The sequence below is a fragment of the Cydia fagiglandana genome, chromosome 24, assembly GCF_963556715.1.
Source record: "Cydia fagiglandana chromosome 24, ilCydFagi1.1, whole genome shotgun sequence".
Lineage (NCBI taxonomy): Eukaryota > Metazoa > Arthropoda > Insecta > Lepidoptera > Tortricidae > Cydia > Cydia fagiglandana.
The window spans coordinates 5,231,186-5,254,266 of record NC_085955.1 but is presented as its reverse complement, the minus strand read 5'-3'; the positions used below and the strand labels follow the sequence as shown (position 1 = coordinate 5,254,266).

Below are 23,081 nucleotides of genomic sequence, written 5' to 3'. Positions count from 1 at the left end.
TGTAAAATGCCTTTTTGATGGTGATGTTGCTGCTATGGGACGTAGTCTAAATATCCTTATTGATAGATGTCAAAAAGTGACAAGTAACACTTTGCAAAAAGAAGGTTTTACGAAAAAAAAATGTAAAAATCAATTTTAAGTACCAAGTTTACCAATAACGTTTATTTTTTATGTACAGATACATTCAAAAAATTGAAAAAAGAAAACAAAAAAAATTTTTTTTGGCGAAGTTGACCTAAACTCATATATTACATTTTTTCCTTCTTTTGACCTCAGAAATGCGTGGTTAAAATTATTCGGTTTCCTCATGTTACACCGTGTATACAATATATATATACACAAAAATTGCTTCTTAAAAGAATCCCATAAGAATTTTCCATTTGTCGCGATCCTGAGCGGCTACCCCCAATTAACTATTTTCTGAAAACTATAAGAATATATAATTATTTAGAATAGACCTAGCTTTCCCTTGTGTAATTATTCTTAGGCACTGTTGGCATATGCCGACAGATGTAGTACCTATAATTGTTTTCTGTCGTATTTTCTCGGAAACGTTCGTATTTCTCATGCTACTTCCAGTCCACCTCAGTGCTTTTTGTACCGTTACTGACTGAAATAGCAAGACACGTTCGTACGTTTCCGTGAATCGCCGCAATAATGTTGCATGTTGGAGCGGCGTTAATAATAGCGTAAGCGCCAACCGCCATAAGGTACCTTTCACGACGTCACAATTATGCACTTTTGCGCACAATTGTGTGGACATACTTTGAATCCAATATTTTGAGGAAGTGAGTCTTGAGGTGATTTTTACTTCTCGTATTATTTTCTTGCCTAGATTTTGCACCGCGTACTGTAAACGGCCTAGAAATACTTATGTAATTAGTATAAATGTAGATTATGGCGGTAGTTTTGAAAAACTAGCCTTTGGCCTTGACATCTAGACTATTTCAATCGAAATTACCATTTATTAGGAATACCAATATGGGATAGCGTGTTGGACAGTCAACTTCAAAAATAATGTTTATAGCTTATTCAATTGTAACACGGCGAATAATATATATATCCAAGGCGCTCGTACGAGAAATATATTTTCAATTATTAAAAACTTATGTCCATAGCACCAACGCTGACATCTAAAATACAACACATAAAAAAATAGTTAGTTTTACCAGTATTGGTGTACGTTTCCTCAATAAGATTATTTGAGATGGAGTGCGCGAGTTGGGGTGCGCATTTTAATTGTTTTAATAAATATATATTCTAACAATTCTAACGGATATTGAAGAATATCCCAGTAAGGTGTATTCGGGTAATTTCGGATTCGAATTATTTACGCAATGGAGTCAAGGGCAACGGCTAGTAATATAATATAAGGTAAGGTGGGTTGAGATTATCACTTGTAAGGAATCCTCAATTTCTCATAACATAATAGTCTTGCCCCGAGCAAAATAAACTGTGCTAGTTTTACCCCACCTTACTTTACATAAACTGCTATTTTAAGTGAATGGCTAGTAATGTAGAAAAATTGCTTTTATACCCGTAAGTGAATGTTATAATACAACGACAATAAAGCTTACTTTTTTGTGAAGTGTTGAAATTGTCGTTATATTTCTGTGTTGTTTTAGCCGTCTATATTTCGCTTTAATGAGATTAATTGAAAAAAAAATTGCATGTGCGTGTTTTGATCATAATTATATTGAGATAAGTCCAGACTTTTGACTGTACCTATCAGTTTTTTTAGTTTTAAATACGCATTAAGGCCGAGCCACACCGGCTTGCGTGTGCGTGACGTGCGCGTGTGCGTGCGCTAAAATGTTGGAGCCGCACACGTCACGCAAGCGGTGTGCCATCTCTCATAAGGATATGTATACTACAACGCCGCACGCGCACGTGCACGTCACGCACACGCAGCCGGTGTGCACAGGCCTTTAGATTAAATTATTTTTAGTGGTCGGTAAAAACGTTGTAATTTCATGGCAGTTAAATTAAAGAAAAAATAATTACAGCTGATTGTGAGTTTTTTACTTCAACAACGCTGCCATGAAAATAAACCATTGTTAGCGATCACTAGTCATATTGGCACATAATTGGGACATGATCAAGATGATTGTCAATTGGCCAGTCATTAGTATTTTTTTGTCTATTTAGTACACAAAACAAAGAAGTAATAGAAGTGAAACGTACGTCTATAGCGTGTGGCAAGATTAAGGTTAGCTGCATTCACTTTCAGCACAGACTATTGTCAGTCGTGTGACAGTTCAGTATGGCGCTTTTGAGATGTCAGATGTGAAAATGATTCCAGTTATAATTCTGATTTAGTATCTGAATATAAAATATAGTTGAATACAAACCGTGCTGTACCCAAACTAGCTATGAGCCAAATATTTAGATCTGAGTTTATTACCTATAAGAAACGATAAGTATTGTCTTTTCCTCTTTTTAACCGTAGCATAATTTAAATATAGGCATGAATGCGTATGTGATACTGTAGATCAGATATTTATTTAAATACAGACATATTTAAATTAAAACGTGCAGGCATTAGTAACAAAATAGTTAAAGACTGTAGGTACATAATTGTTTTAGTAGTCAAAAAAGAATACGCCTGATTTTAGAATTAAAACATAATTTAAGAAATCATTCTCTTCTGTTTAAAACCACAGTTATCTACCTGCTTGGTAAAAAAAGTCTGTGCTGGTGGTAATCTTTACCTTACCCTCTATAATATACAGAGTGTTTGGTACATCGTTTGCCAAATTAAAACGCAGATAGCTTGAGTCATTTGCTATCTTCTCAGGCACTACATTTGTAGTGTTTTCTTTTGTTTAAATATTGCCTGTATCGTTTGATTTAAATAAAATAAAAATGTAGACTTAGAAATGTTGAGACAATCTATAAATCACTTACGAATGTCCCTTAATGGGGATAATGCTGTACATGTAATAATGTTATATGTTTTTGTATAAATCATTGATTGAATGATATAAATAATTGTAAGAATAATTATATCGTATTGTTTTGATTAGACAATTATTTTAAATATATGCGTTTAGCATAATTGTGTTTTTTCTGTCTGTGACCTTACCCCTTAGAGCAGCGGTCGGCAACCTTTTAGCAGCCAAGGGCCCCTTTTTGACTTTCCCTCCCCCGCAATAATCGGCAGACTGATTTGTACAGAAAATGACAGGCGTCTCCAGTTACTAAATGCTGTATAGTTCGTTTTTTTAGCATTAGAAAGAACTTGAAAGAAGGTAAGCGATCTTGACATGTCTTTTAAATGAAAAACGCTTTTTAAATATCAGTAACTATAACTTATGAAAGCCCGAGATGAAAGCAGAATATAAATGATCGTATTAGATTCATAATTGTTACATATTTGCCGTAACTTATTTTTAAAATGTGTTTTTAATTAAAAGACACATCTACATTCTTTACAAGGGCCCAACCTTTTCTGTTCTCTTTCACGACGCAGCAACTAGTATCATTTCTCTCTCCTCGCTCTTTTAAAATGCCGTTTGTCAAAAAAGGACAACCATACTGTTGACAAGGTGGACTTCAAATCAAGTGTTGCCTTTCTTGATGCGCCCAGGCTGTGTATGTGTGCTCTTTTAGGGATGTGAAAAGTCGATTTTAATCATGTTATATATCGATAAACGCTACACAGTGGAACGAAATAGCGATTAAGTGAAGCTTCAATATCTTCGTTAAACATAAACATAATTGAAATGCTAATGGATAATGAATATATTATAATATAATAATATAATTCAATTATTGCGGAACACCTATTTTAGGAGGTATTTATGTATTTTAATTAAATATCTGAACTTTCCCTTGGTTCCCTGCTGGGGCGTGACTAAAATTGTGATCTGATAACCACAATAAAGAATAAAAGGGTTTTTGGTCATTTTAGGTATTGTTAAGCCTTTGAAGTAAAATTAAAATTGCAAGAAATGTCGATAGTTTATCGATATGACTTTATCGACATGGCTACAGCAACGTGGGCCTCATTGTTAATCGTACACTAAACAAAAGTGGCAACAGTGACAGCTCGCTGAGACACCGTCTTTATATAATTATAAGTCTATGATTCTTTACCTTATTTCTGATGCTAAAAAAACGAACTATAAGCTTTACCCTCTCACGGCGATAAATCTGGATGGCTTATTAGGATCATGAAAATGATACTGCACACCTAACACATACATTGCTAAAGTTTTCTTAGCGCTACGCTCGTAGCCGATCTCAGCGTTTTCCCCCTTTGTAGAGGAAAGTGACTACGAATAGAGAAAGCGGTTTCCCGGCACTCGAGCGGCGCACACGCGGTGTCTAGGCGGACGCGCGCACTCTTGCCCAGGGTTACGCGCTTGATGGAGAGATTATTATTTTCATCACCCCGATTTCGTGGTATCGTCACGGGTCGTCCCATTCGTTTTTCGTCAAGTTCTTAAATTAGTCCTATTCTGCTTTCGTCACTCATTCTACATTGAAAGCCACCGACGATTGTGACGAATGTAGAATGAGTGACGAAAGCAGAATAGGACTAATTTAAGAAATTGACGAAAAACGAATGGGACGATCCAGATATTGATTTCGTCTTCCTATAGGTACTGTTGCCTTTTTTATAAGGTATAAATAAAGTACAAGAATATTTATAGAGAACGTAGACAGCAGTTCTTTTTGGACACCATTTCTATTTTAAAACCCGTATAAAACCATAAAGAGTAGGTCTCTTAGATAGACAAAAGAAAAGTACAATTGATTAAATGTAGAGGCAGACAACAGGCGGTCTTATCGCTAAAGAGCGATCTCTTCCAGACAACCTTTGGGTAGCGGAAACAGAGAAGTACTTAATCGAATAAGTAGGTGTTGCAAAGAGAACATTATGGAGCCTACGTTCACACACACAATCACATTGAATAAACATACACATATCGTTGCTTATAGGGTTTCTGCTCGAGAATTCCCGAGGCGAGAAATTTGTCCTAAGTCGAGACGGGAAAAAATATTTAATGCCTCGAGAACTCGAGAAATAAATAAATTAAATAAATATGAACAATGTTTTTAGGGTTCCGCACCCAAAGGGTAAAACGAACCGTGATAGCTAGACAGTTGAAATTTTCACAGATGATGTATGTCTGTTGCCGCTATAACAACAAATACTAAAAACAATAAAATATAGATTTAAATGGGGCTCCCATACAACAAACGTGATTTTTGACCAAAGTTAAGCCACGTCGGGAGTGGTCAGTACTTGGATGGGTGACCGTTTTTTTTTTGTTTCTTTTTGCATTATGGTACGGAACCCTTCGTGCGCGAGTCCGACTCGCACTTGCCCGGTTTTTTTAAATATTTTCAGGTAGGAACCTACTTAAAACATTTACTATTGATAAATCAAATCATTCCGATATATTCCTATTAGTAAAATATTATAATTTTAGCAGCTTTTTTGTTACGTTGAGTAAGTATAAGTAATTAATATTATGTAGTAAAACTTCTGTAACTTTTGTCACATCGAGTTAAAATTGACTTGAATATTGCTACCTAATAAAATACCATATTGTGGTTTGTTTACATTTTGTTGAATACCTAAAGAAATACACATCGCCGGTGCGCACGCCTGCACCTATAGTTTTTTTGTTGTTGTATTTTTGATTATTAAGTGCAATTTATGGTGACTAAAAATGTACCCTGTGGTTGATTATTGATCTCACCTACGATTCCTACGAGTCTGAATTGTAAAAAAGCAAAAAAAACTTAAATATCATGATGTTTTTTGGAGCTTTAAAAATTTCTCGAGATACTCGAGAAACTCGAGAAATCTTGGTCGAGAATTCCCGTGCCTCGAGAAATTAAAAAGGTCGAGAAACCAGAAACCCTAGTTGCTTATCATGAACAGTGGTACAACTAAAAATAAAATGCTATTGCATTTAATATTCTATCTTTTACTGGTAAGATCTAAAGTCGAATGGCATTTCATTTTGTTTTGTGTCACTATTCATGATAAGCGTCGAATTACGAAATACAAATAGACATACATAAACATACATATATATATATATATATATATATATATATATAAAATAACCGGGATATAACTAAAAATATGACAGCAACATGTCAGCCACAGAGTAGGTAACATACAAACACTAGGGGAGAGATAGATAATGTTCTTTTAGTAGTTTTTTGAAAGCAGCAAAAGATTGAGCGCGCCTAATGCCTACTGGTAAAGAGTTCCAGAGTCGGACAGCTTGAAAGGTAAAAGAAGTGTTATAAAATTTTGAAGAAGAAGACGGAACGGAAAGAAGCAGACTGCGCGACAGCCTCACAGAGTTTAAATAATTGAAACGCTCCTTCAGATAGCGAGGAGTTGCTGGAAGGAAAAGAATACCTCTTCTATCTATAATTGATATCTATTGAAACAACAATGAATATTTAATCACATTTTATTCCACATTTTCCTATCACTTTATATCAAACACCCCCCGACACAGTAATCATATCCAGCCTATTCATCGGAGTCATCATCATCATCGGCCGCGTCGGCCACGTCCACGTGGAACTTGTACTCCTGGTCGGCGCCGAGGTACGCGTCCGACATGAAGTAGAGCGTGTACGCGTGCCGGCCCGCCGCGCCGCACACGAAGTCTAAGCGTACGCGCGCACTCTTGCCCAAAGATACGCGCTTGATGGAGAGGAGGCTGTTCGTTTTGGGCGCCCCGATCACCACCCACCAGCCTTCCTCGCGTTTCTGTAAAGAAATCAGACGAGATTATACAAAAAATAAAAAAAGAACTGTATTGGAGGTACACATTTTTTTTTGTACTTTTTATTTTACCGTTCCGTCGCAACACAGACAAAACATCCACCAGACTGAGCATAGTCGCGCTACCCCCTCTGCCACGCATACGGTAATTTTATTCCATGTTCGAATCGAAAGTGTCTTTGTGTGACGTCCGTGTCTTTGAACGGACCAATCACGGCACGGGACTTCGCTCACCTCGTCCCGCGCACCCCCGCATTTTTGGCATCATCGGTTGCATGAAATAATTGCTCTAAACTCAGTCTAGAGGATTCCTAGTCTATGTGTCGCAATGCATGATTTATGTATCCATGCCAAATTGCAGCTGCCTAGCACTAACGATCAGGGAGAAAAGCCTCGGACAGACATAAAGACCTGGCGAAACTATAAGGGTTTCTAGGTGACTACGAAACCCTAAAAAAGATGTATTAATACGGGTCAGTCACGTTTTATGTCGAAAATGCTCGAAATACTATTTTCTATTCTCGACATAACTTTTCCAGGCCGCACCAATCTACAAGGTTTCCCAAAAAAATCCAAATATATTTCAATTAATCCAGCTTTGATGATTCATTTGAAGACAAGTCAAACCCAAAAGTGCAATCTGATTTGAATCTTAAATCGGAATGCTAAAGTTGAAATTCTGTTGGCGCGTATGTGGTCGATAAAACGTACTATGCCTGGAAAAGGATACGGATTAGAGTCTGCGCGGAAATAGAAGAGTCGTGAAATGTAGGAGGGCCCATACTTCTCTTTCCGCACAGACCCTAGTCACGTTTTTTATGTCGAAAATGCTCGAAATTCTATTTGTTATTATCGACTGAAAAAACGTAACAAGCCACGATGTAACATGACACATAACCCTCCCTCATGCTCAACCACTTGACTACCTCATGATCACCTCTATGAATTTCGCCACTACAACTGAGAAGGTCAATGGAGAGGGCTATGCTGGGAGTCTCTCTGCGTGATCGCATCAGAAATGAGGCCATCCACAGCAGAACCAAAGTAACCGATGTAGCCCTCCGAATCGCTAAACTTAAGTGGCAGTGGGCGGGGCACATTGCCCGTAGAACCGATGTTCATTGGGGCGGAAAGATTCTCGGACGACCTGGTAAAGGACGCGGGAGTCCGCTAAATGCGGGTGGCGCAAGACCGGTCATTGTGGCACTCTTTGGGGGAGGCCTATGTCCAGCAGTGGACGTCCTCTGGCTGATATGATAATGATGATGATGATTAACTAAGAAGGAATGTTAACGCATTTACTGCCAGGGGGCGTGGCCTAGGAACAAACTTGTATGACGGTGAACGCACATATGCGTCGGGGGCAGTGAATGTGTTAAGGCAGTGGGAGGAGAGTTACCTGCGGGAAGAAGGGCGCGATGACGGGCCCCACGACGTCGTCCTCGCGCTCCAGCGCCACCTCCACCACGATGGGCTTGCCCACGCGCAGCCGCCGCTCGTCCTTCACCTGACAACACAATTACTCGGGTTATTCCCACTAGTTCCCACCAAGTTGTTACCACTGGTGACTACACAGATGGCGCTGTCATAGATGTAATTATAGTGTACCTCGTAGACCAGCTCGACGTTGGGGTAGCGGTTGCAGAAGCGCGCCACATCCGCCATCTCGGCGGGGGACAGTTGTAACAGTTTCGCGCGCGCCGCGTCTTCCAGCTCCATCACGTCGAAGACGGTTTCCACGCCCTGTGGAAATCACAATTAATTAGTAAACGTATAAAAAAAAAATAATTAAAAAGGATGCCTACTTGCCTTGAATTAGCTCTAACGGACTCTAAAGTGTAAGGCCTGACTGGACGCTTGAGTTGAGCGTGCAACGGGGCGGGGCGGGGCGTGCGGCGTGCATGTGAAATAAATGCAAACGCATAGGAGCGGCCTTAGTGCACGCCGCTCAAGTCACTTGTGAGCCCGACGCCACGCTGCACGCCCCGCCGAACGCTCCGCTCCGAGCGTCCACTCAGGCCTTACATTACTAAGTAATGTTATTCTTAATTAATAAAAATAGTCGTACCATTTTTACAAATTATTATAGAGTTCCAGCTTTTCTTGTTTTTGTCTATTGTAACATGTAAATATGTGGGAGACCGAGCTTTGCTCGGAGAAAGTATAAATACTCAATAATGCGCGTTTTCCCAGAGACAAGAACTAGCTTGATCAATTTTTCTTCCCCGAAAACCCCCATATAGCAAATTTCATCGAAATCGTTCGAGCCCTTTCCGAGATCCCCGAAATATATATGTATGTAAGATGTATGGTTATTGGTGCAATAAAGAATATTTACTTACTTACTTACTTATATATATAAAGAAATAAACAAGAATTGCTCGTTTAAAGGTTATAGATATCCACCTTGCAAGGTGCAGCGGTGCAACTTGTCTGTGCACCGCTGCACCACCTCTGGGCTGAAGTGCGGCAGCTGGCGCAGATACGAGTCCTTGGCCCACATGGCCTGTGTCACCATCTGGGCCAGTTCCATGGCGGCCACGGCTGGGGAGAGCCAGCCACTGGAGGTTACCACGTCGACGCACGCTTGGATCAGACGGATCGCTAGTGTAATATTACCTTGTCAGTGCACCGCTGCACCACCTCGGGGCTGAAGTGGGGCAGTTGACGTAGGTATGAGTCCTTGGCCCACATGGCCTGTGTCACCATCTGGGCCAGTTCCATGGCGGCCACGGCTGGGGAGAGCCAGCCACTGGAGGTTACCACGTCGACGCACGCTTGGATCAGACGGATCGCTAGTGTAATATTACCTTGTCAGTGCACCGCTGCACCACCTCGGAGCTGAAGTGGGGCAGTTGACGTAGGTATGAGTCCTTGGCCCACATGGCCTGTGTCACCATCTGGGCCAGTTCCATGGCGGCCACGGCTGGGGAGAGCCACCCACTGGAGGATACCACGTCCACGCACGCTTGGATAAGTCGGATCGCCTGAAATATATAACTTTATTAATCATTTATTTCGAGATATTTTGATAGCTTTAAGTAGTTTTCGCCAGGCGCCGTATGCTTGTTTGCCACCGATGTGGTATAAAAAAAGTTCATGAGCGCAACTGCGCTAATGTAAACCTTACTTAACTTAATATGTACTTTAACTTATGGAAATGTTTGCCATACCCAATTAGGGTCCATAAGATACCATTATTTTGTAACAACTTGTTTTTACCGAGGTGTAATATGCAATATTCTATTCTACTTGAAAGGTTACTTTGACAGCATCCGCCATAGCACTTGACTTCCTTTTGCGTGGTCGCGCACGCAAAAGGAAGTCAAGTGGTGCCAACCCTAATAATTGTTCGGAGCAATGCTGAGCCGAACGGAGCCGAACTCGAAGTGAGGACTGTCTCCCCACTGGTTTAAGCAAAGTGGAAAGGTGTTAGTGACATACCTTGGTGAGTACTAGCTGTGTGTCCTGCTGGAGCTCCTGCGGCAGTTGTGTGCGGGAGAGGTGCGCCTGCAAGCAGCACGTGGGCCTTCACGTGCGGGTCGTTGTACTTGACCGTGCCGGAGGCCGAGGCCGGCTTGTGGGACCCCGGACAAGAATACATTACCTTGGTGAGTACTAGCTGTGTGTCATGCTGGAGCTCCTGCGGCAGTTGTGTGCGGGAGAGGTGCGCCTGCAGCAGCACGTGGGCCTTCACGTGCGGGTCGTTGTACTTGACCGTGCCGGAGGCCGAGGCCGGCTTGTGGGACCCCGGACAAGAATACATTACCTTGGTGAGTACTAGCTGTGTGTCCTGCTGGAGCTCCTGCGGCAGTTGTGTGCGGGAGAGGTGCGCCTGCAAGCAGCACGTGGGCCTTCACGTGCGGGTCGTTGTACTTGACCGTGCCGGAGGCCGAGGCCGGCTTGTGGGACCCCGGACAAGAATACATTACCTTGGTGAGTACTAGCTGTGTGTCATGCTGGAGCTCCTGCGGCAGTTGTGTGCGGGAGAGGTGCGCCTGCAGCAGCACGTGGGCCTTCACGTGCGGGTCGTTGTACTTGACCGTGCCGGAGGCCGAGGCCGGCTTGTGGGACCCCGGACAAGAATACATTACCTTGGTGAGTACTAGCTGTGTGTCCTGCTGGAGCTCCTGCGGCAGTTGTGTGCGGGAGAGGTGCGCCTGCAGCAGCACGTGGGCCTTCACGTGCGGGTCGTTGTACTTGACCGTGCCGGAGGCCGAGGTCGGCTTGTGTGGGACCCTGGATAAGAATAGATTTAGTTTTTTAGGGTTCCGTACCACAAAAGGAAAAAAAAGCGGAACCCTTATAGGATCACTCGTGTGTCCGTCTGTCTGTCACAGCCTATTAATTTATCTCAGATACTATTGGACCAATTAAGTTGAAATTTGGTACACGCATGTAAGTTTGTGACCCAAACACGGACATGTAACGTAAACAAATGAACTTTAAACATGGGGCCAGTTTTGGGGGGTAAATGAGAAAATCAAAATATAAAGTTTTTCAAACTATATCGGGTTAGCTCAATGTGAAAAATCTCAAATAAACATCAAAGAAGTTATTCAAGAAAATAGACAAATAATGAGAATGACCATTCCCTACCTTTATTTACGAAATTACTAGGTCTAAAATTATGAAGAAAATACACAATATAGTTCTTTACCTATAGATGACAGGAAAACCTATTGTATTGTGCTACTTGACAATAGATGTCGCGACGAACGAAAAGTCAAATGCTCAACAATTTTCAGCTAATGTTATAACCGGATTAACCGGAACTCTATTTCAACACCTTCTGCTTGTCCGACGCCGAAGACGGATTAAGGTGGTTCTCCAGGGAGCCAATTATCGGCCAAAAGATGGTAATGAAGAGTTAGCACTCTATCCTCAGTTATTTCTCTATGATGACTCACTTGTTAGCCAGTGCCTTGATGATGTTCTCCTCCCGGTGTCTGATGCAGAGCTCCGAGTACTCCGCCGCCGAGGAGATGATCTCTAGCAGGCCGCGGATCTTCGTCTTGCTCGTCAGAGACAAGCTGAACAGCTCTGTCAGATCAAATATAACATTATGCCTCACTTGTTAGCCAGTGCCTTGATAATGTTCTCCTCCCGGTGCCTGATGCAGAGCTCCGAGTACTCCGCCGCCGAGGAGATGATCTCCAGCAGGCCGCGGATCTTCGTCTTGCTGGTCAGAGACAAGCTGAACAGCTCTGTCAGATCAAATATAACATTATGCCTCACTTGTTAGCCAGTGCCTTGATGATGTTCTCCTCCCGGTGTCTGATGCAGAGCTCCGAGTACTCCGCCGCCGAGGAGATGATCTCCAGCAGGCCGCGGATCTTCGTCTTGCTCGTCAGAGACAAGCTGAACAGCTCTGTCAGATTAAATATAACATTCATATTAGAAGGGCCGAAGATATAGATTATTTTTTTGTTTTTGTATGTGTTTTTTTTTCTATATATTTTTTTCATGTTATTCGCCATTAAGAGACCATATACATCTCTAAGTAATAGTATACGAAAGTATGTGTGCATATGAAATCGGCTAACCGTGAATACACAGTTTTTCTGTAACTGCGGGACAACTAGTGTATACTGACACACGTAGGATAAAACAGAAAACAAAACGTTAAAAACAATTTATAATCAGGTTGGCACCACACTTGGTCGAACGAATTGGTTGACTGATGTGTAGCTTAAAACTTCGAACTCGGGTAAATCCATTCGACCCTCTCACCTTTCTCTTAGTACCAAAATCGCAAAATCTGACAAACAGATTTACCCGAGTTTGAAGTTAAGCGACTCAAATGTGTCTCACCGATGGTGGTATAGTTGATGTAGTAGTATGAAGCGATCATGCCCAGGTTGAGGGGTTGCAGGTCCATGTCCTCCTCGATGGCGATGCACTTGGACTGCTCGAGGTCCGTCAGGGTCGTCTCCACCAGCTCCGAGAGGTGGTCTGATAGATGTCTGTTGACAGAACACTCATTTAAAATAAAGACGCTTTTCAAACACATTTTCGTACATTAATCCGCATATTTCTGTCAATCTCGCACAGTGACGTTGACAACCAGCATCATGGGCGGGACAGCTATGAGTCCCGTGCATGAACTATAGGGGGCAGCATAGGAGCCGTCAGATTTTTGGCGCGAGGCGTAAATGTGTCGTTTATTCTTCCGATGTAGCCCACAAGATGGCAGAACCTACTATGCACAAGGAAACGTACCGACGAGAACGGTAGATGGTAGCACTTGTTTTGACAATGTACACACAGGCCACAAGATGGCAGACCCTCCGACGCGCACGGTGTCTATATGCTCTGCTATAATTATGCGCGTGTAAAATAGCTATCAAATTTTATTTATTCGTAACATCCGTCATTGTTACGCCGTTTTGTCGTCTAAATAGTGTTTAGTTTTAAGTTTATGAAACACATATGTAAGTTAGTCTGTAAGGTATTTGTAATATGGGCCTTGTTGCCTGAATTAAATATCTAAATAAATAAATAAAATTGCAAATAATATTGTTATTGACTTCGTTCCGCACAACTGCACCGCCTCCGTCCGCGCTCAATGTGACGGGCAAGTGACCGCGACCCGCTTCCGCCCCGCGACCGCTCCGCATTTAGTCGGCGTATCGAGGGCGGACTGAACACGGTGCCGCGCTTCGGCAATGTGGCGTAGCTCATAACGTTCTGTGCATTCCCAGTTGCGCGGTACTGCGCGCAATACGCGTCGGTTTCGCTACCGCGTCAATGTGACGGAGCCTTTATTGTGTAACCAAGGGCTTTAAATTCGTATGCTCAACAATGACAACTAGGTGATGGGTTCCGTACCTGTGAGTGACGCCCTGCAGGTTGTAGTAGTTGGGGTTCACGGTGAGCCGGCGGTAGAGGAACGTTCAAGTGAGATAGTCCACGGCTTGTTCTCTATGGTCTGGTGATGGTGGGTTCCGTACCTGTGAGTGACGCCCTGCAGGTTGTAGAAGTTGGGGTTCACGGTGAGCCGGCGGTAGAGGAACGTTCAAGTGAGATAGTCCACGGCTTGTTCTCTATGGTCTGGTGATGGTGGGTTCCGTACCTGTGAGTGACGCCCTGCAGGTTGTAGTAGTTGGGGTTCATGGTGAGCCGGCGGTAGAGGAACGTCCAGGTGAGATAGTCCACGGCGTCCTGTTTGTTCTCTATGGTCTTGGTCACGATCTCGGCGTTCATGTGGTCGTGCAGTCTGTGGTCCAGATGACTCTGCAATAGGTACATAAAATGGTTAGTTATTACATTAAATATTTTATACAAACTACTGTCACTGTCAAAGGGACACTCGTAGTCAAGCCAGGGGTTCTCAAAGTAAGGGCTCGCAGAAAAACTAAAAATTAAATGTAAGAAATTAATTATCTCAGAAAGTATTTATTAATGATCACACCATTACCTATATAAAGTTTCGTAATTTCAAGATATAGATGGATTTAATATGCAAAATAGAGAAAAAAATCACAATAAATATTACAGGGTGGCTAAAAAATTACTGCATTCCCGTTGTCGGGGTTGGTCCCGTAGTAAAAGTTGCTAAGTCTCTGGCAACGGGAATGCACTTATTTTTTAGCCACCGTGTATACATATGTCAAACCTAGCAACCTAGGTAGGTACAATGTAAAGAAGGTTTCTCTTACTCGTTATCAGGAGCAAAAGATTATAATATAAGAGTATATATACACTCTACTACTTGGGTCGACCAACTGGGCGCTGTCCTGTTCCCTGTGTCCCTCTCTACATACCTCCAGCGGGAGACAGTCGAGCAGCAGCTTGGTGTAGAAGGTGTTGTGGTGCGCGCGGCACATGAGCACGGCCACGGAGTGCTGGTCCTCTAGAGACGTGTCCCTCTCTACATACCTCCAGCGGGAGACAGTCGAGCAGCAGCTTGGTGTAGAAGGTGTTGTGGTGCGCGCGGCACATGAGCACGGCCACGGAGTGCTGGTCCTCTAGAGACGTGTCCCTCTCTACATACCTCCAGCGGGAGACAGTCGAGCAGCAGCTTGGTGTGGAAGGTGTTGTGGTGCGCGCGGCACATGAGCACGGCCACGGAGTGCTGGTCCTCTAGAGACGTGTCCCTCTCTACATACCTCCAGCGGGAGACAGTCGAGCAGCAGCTTGGTGTGGAAGGTCTTGTGGTGCGCGCGGCACATGAGCACGGCCACGGAGTGCTGGTCCTCTAGAGACGTGTCCCTCTCTACATACTTCCAGCGGGAGACAGTCGAGCAGCAGCTTGGTGTAGAAGGTCTTGTGGTGCGCGCGGCACATGAGCACGGCCACGGAGTGCTGGTCCTCTAGAGACGTGTCCCTCTCTACATACCTCCAGCGGGAGACAGTCGAGCAGCAGCTTGGTGTAGAAGATCTTGTGGTGCGCGCGGCACATGAGCACGGCCACGGAGTGCTGGTCCTCTAGAGACGTGTCCCTCTCTACATACCTTCAGCGGGAGACAGTCGAGCAGCAGCTTGGTGTGGAAGGTCTTGTGGTGCGCGCGGCACATGAGCACGGCCACGGAGTGCTGGTCCTCTAGAGACGTGTCCCTCTCTACATACCTCCAGCGGGAGACAGTCGAGCAGCAGCTTGGTGTGGAAGGTCTTGTGGTGCGCGCGGCACATGAGCACGGCCACGGAGTGCTGGTCCTCTAGAGACGTGTCCCTCTCTACATACCTCCAGCGGGAGACAGTCGAGCAGCAGCTTGGTGTAGAAGGTCTTGTGGTGAGCGCGGCACATGAGCACGGCCACGGAGTGCTGGTCCTCTAGAGACGTGTCCCTCTCTACATACCTCCAGCGGGAGACAGTCGAGCAGCAGCTTGGTGTGGAAGGTCTTGTGGTGCGCGCGGCACATGAGCACGTCCACGGAGTGCTGGTCCTCTAGAGACGTGTCCCTCTCTACATACCTCCAGCGGGAGACAGTCGAGCAGCAGCTTGGTGTGGAAGGTCTTGTGGTGCGCGCGGCACATGAGCACGGCCACGGAGTGCTGGTCCTCTAGAGACGTGTCCCTCTCTACATACCTCCAGCGGGAGACAGTCGAGCAGCAGCTTGGTGTAGAAGGTCTTGTGGTGAGCGCGGCACATGAGCACGGCCACGGAGTGCTGGTCCTCTAGAGACGTGTCCCTCTCTACATACCTCCAGCGGGAGACAGTCGAGCAGCAGCTTGGTGTGGAAGGTCTTGTGGTGCGCGCGGCACATGAGCACGGCCACGGAGTGCTGGTCCTCTAGAGACGTGTCCCTCTCTACATACCTCCAGCGGGAGACAGTCGAGCAGCAGCTTGGTGTAGAAGGTCTTGTGGTGCGCGCGGCACATGAGCACGGCCACGGAGTGCTGGTCCTCTAGAGACGTGTCCCTCTCTACATACCTCCAGCGGGAGACAGTCGAGCAGCAGCTTGGTGTGGAAGGTCTTGTGGTGCGCGCGGCACATGAGCACGGCCACGGAGTGCTGGTCCTCTAGAGACGTGTCCCTCTCTACATACCTCCAGCGGGAGACAGTCGAGCAGCAGCTTGGTGTAGAAGGTCTTGTGGTGCGCGCGGCACATGAGCACGGCCACGGAGTGCTGGTCCTCTAGAGACGTGTCCCTCTCTACATACCTCCAGCGGGAGACAGTCGAGCAGCAGCTTGGTGTGGAAGGTCTTGTGGTGCGCGCGGCACATGAGCACGGCCACGGAGTGCTCGCCCTCTAGAGACGTGTCCCTCTCTACATACCTCCAGCGGGAGACAGTCGAGCAGCAGCTTGGTGTAGAAGGTCTTGTGGTGCGCGTGGCACATGAGCACGGCCACGGAGTGCTCGCCCTCTTGTAACGTAGATACGTTACGTAACCTAGGTTACATTTATAAAATTAAATTAGATTGTAAAATAACTTATATGGCATTAAAATATAAATACTTTAATAATAATCACTTGTCTTAAATACACTAAAATAATATCACTTTAATATTATTTATACAAAACTGTTCCCTCTAATTGCGACTCACTGTACTTCGAGCAACACTCTTTTGTTCGACGTAAACCGGCTAGCGGCGTCCCCGTCCCGCGGACCCTCTCTCCGCGCGGGCCCGCGCGCCAGTCGATCAGGGCAGGACAGATCTAGCTTTCGTCGCCGGCGCACGCTCGCTTGCCTTCGCGCAGCGACGTCTGTCGTGCCCGGCGAGAATGAATTTGTACGATTATATTTATTCATTCCGTTCCTGCACTCATTTAGTGCAAATGGAATCATTTTTTAGTGTTTAAAATCCCCTTTGGGTAAGTGTTGAACATTTCTTACGCTTATTCTAAGCAGGTAGATTTAAATGTTATTTGTAACGGCTATTTCGCTATGCTACCTCTTTGTGTGATTTTGCTTGCCACTTAATTCAAGTACTCTTGCATACATTTCACTCTTATTTCATCTCGTTTTAATTGCTAAATTGTGTTTATTTAAAGTCTATGAGTTAATTTAATTTCCAGTACTTTTTTAAATTCAAATTTTGACCGTTAGATTCCTATACTCAGTTTTGTTCTATAACTTGTTCTTTTAAACTTAACATCAGTGCAAAGTGTAAACTCCGTCTGACTGTACCATTCCGCACATCACCAAACTTTCACCATCATCATCACGCAGTACTGCTTCCTGCTTTGCTTCTTGCCGTGCCGGGTACAGTCAGCGGAGACATATAAAGAACTTCTCTTCACACTATGGAAATAAATTCCAGGGAGCCTAGTTACGGCTAGAACCGTAGCCGTGAAGACCAGCCGGCAGTTCCTGAGCGGCCCAGCTGACGTCCCTCAGCTCGTCCGTCTCCGTCTCCAAACCCGCAGTGGCTCCGGCAGCTTCAGGGGAGTACTTGCGTGGTGGAACTGACCTCGGAGCAAAATCAGTACCGGCCTAGGACCCTACCCTACGACCTATTCGTGTGCTTGCGGCGGAGAATAAATTGGTTACTTTTCTTAACTCTTTGTTTAATTTCCTCTCCGCCTACCCGTAGCACTCTAGAGACGTGTCCCTCTCTACATACCTCCAGCGGGAGACAGTCGAGCAGCAGCATGGTGTGGAAGGTCTTGTGGTGCGCGCGGCACATGAGCACGGCCACGGAGTGCTCGTCCTCTAGAGACGTGTCCCTCTCTACATACCTCCAGCGGGAGACAGTCGAGCAGCAGCTTGGTGTAGAAGGTCTTGTGGTGCGCGCGGCACATGAGCACGGCCACGGAGTGCTCGCCCTCTAGAGACGTGTCCCTCTCTACATACCTCCAGCGGGAGACAGTCGAGCAGCAGCTTGGTGTAGAAGGTCTTGTGGTGCGCGCGGCACATGAGCACGGCCACGGAGTGCTCGCCCTCTAGAGACGTGTCCCTCTCTACATACCTCCAGCGGGAGACAGTCGAGCAGCAGCTTGGTGTAGAAGGTCTTGTGGTGCGCGCGGCACATGAGCACGGCCACGGAGTGCTCGTCCTCTAGAGACGTGTCCCTCTCTACATACCTCCAGCGGGAGACAGTCGAGCAGCAGCTTGGTGTAGAAGGTCTTGTGGTGCGCGCGGCACATGAGCACGGCCACGGAGTGCTCGTCCTCTAGAGACGTGTCCCTCTCTACATACCTCCAGCGGGAGACAGTCGAGCAGCAGCTTGGTGTAGAAGGTCTTGTGGTGCGCGCGGCACATGAGCACGGCCACGGAGTGCTCGCCCTCTAGAGACGTGTCCCTCTCTACATACCTCCAGCGGGAGACAGTCGAGCAGCAGCTTGGTGTAGAAGGTCTTGTGGTGCGCGCGGCACATGAGCACGGCCACGGAGTGCTGGTCCTCTAGAGACGTGTCCCTCTCTACATACCTCCAGCGGGAGACAGTCGAGCAGCAGCTTGGTGTAGAAGGTCTTGTGGTGCGCGCGGCACATGAGCACGGCCACGGAGTGCTCGTCCTCCGAGGAGGGGCACGCGCGGCCCAGCATGTGTAGCACGGTCGTGATCGGGTACTGCTCGTATGTATGCAGTTTGCCGTTGTAACTGTGAATTAGAAATACAACATATTAGGAGTCTACTTTTAGGAAAGTTTACTAAATGGCGCAGCTATAAGGGGGTTCGGGAGGGTTCTACAGCTCACAGAGCTATTAAAATATATTTAGTAATAACTCACGTGTGTGTGTCGCACACTATCACAGTGTGCACGTGGGCGGCGAAGGCCCACGCCAGCTCGGCGGCCACCACGCACAGCTGCACGGCGCCGCTCGACACCAGGAACTGCACCACGCGCCGGTCGTCGGGGTCAACGCCCTCGTGGAGGTAGGACACGCCGGCTGCGAGGGTCTCCTTTAACATCTGGAATGGAAGGTTTCGTATTTATTTATGTTATAGGACATTATTACATAAATTGACTAAGCCCCACAATGACTAAGGCTTGTCTCCACGGTTAGATACGCTACAGACGTCAGAAGGTGTTCCATCTACCTTGTCCTGTATTTTATCGAGGTACTTCTGCATCTCCTCCTGGTTGGCATGCAGGAACCTGGCGGCCTTGCCCTGCGCGGCAGCTAGCGCCAGCAGGTCGGCCGCCAGCAGGCGCGAGTCTCCCCTCGCCGGCACGAACACTTCTGTTAGATACGCTACAGACGTCAGAAGGTGTTCCATCTACCTTGTCCTGTATTTTATCGAGGTACTTCTGCATCTCCTCCTGGTTGGCGTGCAGGAACCGGGCGGCCTTCCCCTGCGCGGCGGCTAGCGCCAGCAGGTCGGCCGCCAGCAGGCGCGAGTCTCCCCTCGCCGGCACGAACACTTCTGTTAGATACGCTACAGACGTCAGAAGGTGTTCCATCTACCTTGTCCTGTATTTTATCGAGGTACTTCTGCATCTCCTCCTGGTTGGCGTGCAGGAACCGGGCGGCCTTCCCCTGCGCGGCGGCTAGCGCCAGCAGGTCGGCCGCCAGCAGGCGCGAGTCTCCCCTCGCCGGCACGAACACTTCTGTTAGATACGCTACAGACGTCAGAAGGTGTTCCATCTACCTTGTCCTGTATTTTATCGAGGTACTTCTGCATCTCCTCCTGGTTGGCGTGCAGGAACCGGGCGGCCTTCCCCTGCGCGGCGGCTAGCGCCAGCAGGTCGGCCGCCAGCAGGCGCGAGTTTCCCCTCGCCGGCACGAACACTTCTGTTAGATACGCTACAGACGTCAGAAGGTGTTCCATCTACCTTGTCCTGTATTTTATCGAGGTACTTCTGCATCTCCTCCTGGTTGGCGTGCAGGAACCGGGCGGCCTTCCCCTGCGCGGCGGCTAGCGCCAGCAGGTCGGCCGCCAGCAGGCGCGAGTCTCCCCTCGCCGGCACGAACACTTCTGTTAGATACGCTACAGACGTCAGAAGGTGTTCCATCTACCTTGTCCTGTATTTTATCGAGGTACTTCTGCATCTCCTCCTGGTTGGCGTGCAGGAACCGGGCGGCCTTCCCCTGCGCGGCGGCTAGCGCCAGCAGGTCAGCCGCCAGCAGGCGCGAGTCTCCCCTCGCCGGCACGAACACTTCTGTTAGATACGCTACAGACGTCAGAAGGTGTTCCATCTACCTTGTCCTGTATTTTATCGAGGTACTTCTGCATCTCCTCCTGGTTGGCGTGCAGGAACCGGGCGGCCTTCCCCTGCGCGGCGGCTAGCGCCAGCAGGTCGGCCGCCAGCAGGCGCGAGTCTCCCCTCGCCGGCACGAACACTTCTGTTAGATACGCTACAGACGTCAGAAGGTGTTCCATCTACCTTGTCCTGTATTTTATCGAGGTACTTCTGCATCTCCTCCTGGTTGGCGTGCAGGAACCGGGCGGCCTTCCCCTGCGCGGCGGCTAGCGCCAGCAGGTCGGCCGCCAGCAGGCGCGAGTCTCCCCTCGCCGGCACGAACACTTCTGTTAGATACGCTACAGACGTCAGAAGGTGTTCCATCTACCTTGTCCTGTATTTTATCGAGGTACTTCTGCATCTCCTCCTGGTTGGCGTGCAGGAACCGGGCGGCCTTCCCCTGCGCGGCGGCTACCGCCAGCAGGTCGGCCGCCAGCAGGCGCGAGTCTCCCCTCGCCGGCACGAACACTTCTGTTAGATACGCTACAGACGTCAGAAGGTGTTCCATCTACCTTGTCCTGTATTTTATCGAGGTACTTCTGCATCTCCTCCTGGTTGGCGTGCAGGAACCGGGCGGCCTTCCCCTGCGCGGCGGCTAGCGCCAGCAGGTCGGCCGCCAGCAGGCGCGAGTCTCCCCTCGCCGGCACGAACACTTCTGTTAGATACGCTACAGACGTCAGAAGGTGTTCCATCTACCTTGTCCTGTATTTTATCGAGGTACTTCTGCATCTCCTCCTGGTTGGCGTGCAGGAACCGGGCGGCCTTCCCCTGCGCGGCGGCTAGCGCCAGCAGGTCGGCCGCCAGCAGGCGCGAGTCTCCCCTCGCCGGCACGAACACTTCTGTTAGATACGCTACAGACGTCAGAAGGTGTTCCATCTACCTTGTCCTGTATTTTATCGAGGTACTTCTGCATCTCCTCCTGGTTGGCATGCAGGAACCTGGCGGCCTTGCCCTGCGCGGCGGCTAGCGCCAGCAGGTCGGCCGCCAGCAGGCGGGAGTCCCGGCGCGAGGGCACGAACACGGCGGCGGGGCGCGCGCCGGCGTGCCGCGCGATGGCGTTGTAGATGGGCTTGGTCATCGACGAGAGACGCGACGCCGCGTGCGGGATGTTGAAGCCCTGGACACATGTGCTCAGTTATAGTTGGTCAAGCAAACCTTGTCAGTAGAAAAAGGCGCAAAAACCAATTTTCTATGAGACGATATCCCTTCGCGCCTACATTTTTCAAATTTGCCGCGTTTTTATACTGACAAGATCTGCTTGACCAAGTATAAATAAGGTATTTGACTGTATTTAAAATAAATTATTTTACACCATGCATGAAATAAAGCACAATTAGAGAAGATTAATATAGAAACGTAGACAGCAGTTAGTTTTAGACACAATTTCTATTTTCAAATAATTTTATCCAATAGTTTTATATGGGTTTTATATAAAACTATTTGATTGTGACGTTACATGCTAGTGCTTCATATAAATTCCATAGTGACAAGTCGTTTTAACAGTTGGAATTCGAACAAAGACACTAATTTGACTACTAGTAGTAGGAGTAATAGTCGATGAAGATTATGATTTATTCTGCTCCAATTGCGCAAGATACATGTTTTTATGTGCTCACTCCATACTTCAGTATTAATACCAAAAAGACTATTATTTTCGTAATCGTAGTAGATAATTCCGCTACTCGATGCTAGATGTCGACTGCGAAAATAATAGCCGTTTTGATACCAAAAGTGATGTATGGAGTGAGCACTCTATTCTTACTATACACGGTGTAACACGAGGAAACCGAATAATTTTAACCACGCATTTCTGAGGCCAGAAGAAGTAAAAAATTTAATATGAGTTTAGGTCAATTTCGACAGCAAATATTTTTTTTTGTTTTGATTTTTCAATTTTTTTAATGTATTTGTACATAAAAAATAAATAAATGTTATTGGTAAACTTGTATTGTTGATTTTCACATTTTTTTAGCTAATAATTATCTGGTTTTAAGTAGAGGACAGTCTCTCTTCTTCTCTTCTTTTTTTCGTAAAACCTACTTTTTGCAAAGTGTTACGTGTCACTTTTTGACATCTATCAATAACTCGGAGTAATTAACAATGGAGCCGCCATTAACAGGCGTTCCCCTCTGTCGAAAATAGGCGGCCAATGGTCAACCACATGTCAACCTTATGTATGGACTGACGTTTATCTGACATGACGTACCTATACATTTGATGTGCCCCTCCCCCGCAAAAACGGCAGACTATTTTGTACCGAAAATTTTAGACATGGCGTCTCCGTTGGTTATATCCTCCAAGATCAATAAGGATATTTAGACTACGTCCAATAGCAGCAACATTACCATCAAAAAGGCAATTTACACTATGTATCAATAAAAACTTGTTTTTTTTTGTCTCTAAATATGATCAAGAATACGCTGTTAAAATTATTCTGTTTCCTCGTGTTACACCGTGTATTTCTCTATGCTAGTAGTCAAATACCCTATTAACTGACCTGTATATGCAACTCCAGAGGTAACGGTCTGACGCTGGGATGGAAGTTAAAGGTGGCGTTGGAATTGCAGCCGAGCCACTGCGCCACGTCGCGCGCGTCCGCCAGAGGGAGCGACAGAGCCACTATGCGGATCTGACGACCTGTACACAAGAATGTACCTAGTTAAAGTCATTTAACTAAATTAAATTAAATTTAGTTGACATTTATTATGTATTGTATTGTATCATTGTTCTGCATTTATTAAT

General features: G+C 46.3%; 2 protein-coding genes across 2 annotated transcripts in view; one reads left to right on the top strand and one right to left on the bottom strand.

Moving 5' to 3' along the window:
• The window catches only part of LOC134676164 (unextended protein), a 304,119-nt gene that overhangs the window by 74,922 nt on the left and 206,116 nt on the right, over window positions 1-23,081 (top strand). The window lies entirely within an intron of this gene.
• LOC134676198 (U5 small nuclear ribonucleoprotein 200 kDa helicase) overlaps window positions 6,429-23,081 on the bottom strand; it is a 67,172-nt gene continuing 50,519 nt past the window's right edge. Inside the window, exons 32-43 of the mRNA XM_063534527.1 lie at window positions 22,837-22,976; window positions 21,220-21,456; window positions 18,885-19,066; window positions 18,583-18,754; window positions 13,842-14,002; window positions 12,581-12,732; window positions 12,005-12,137; window positions 10,861-11,005; window positions 9,577-9,753; window positions 8,375-8,509; window positions 8,166-8,273; window positions 6,429-6,751 (exon numbers count right to left, since the gene is read on the bottom strand). Of these exons, the coding sequence (XP_063390597.1) occupies window positions 6,509-6,751; window positions 8,166-8,273; window positions 8,375-8,509; window positions 9,577-9,753; window positions 10,861-11,005; window positions 12,005-12,137; window positions 12,581-12,732; window positions 13,842-14,002; window positions 18,583-18,754; window positions 18,885-19,066; window positions 21,220-21,456; window positions 22,837-22,976 (1,985 nt within the window). The 3' untranslated portion in view covers window positions 6,429-6,508. The remainder of the gene's footprint in view (window positions 6,752-8,165; window positions 8,274-8,374; window positions 8,510-9,576; window positions 9,754-10,860; window positions 11,006-12,004; window positions 12,138-12,580; window positions 12,733-13,841; window positions 14,003-18,582; window positions 18,755-18,884; window positions 19,067-21,219; window positions 21,457-22,836; window positions 22,977-23,081) is intronic.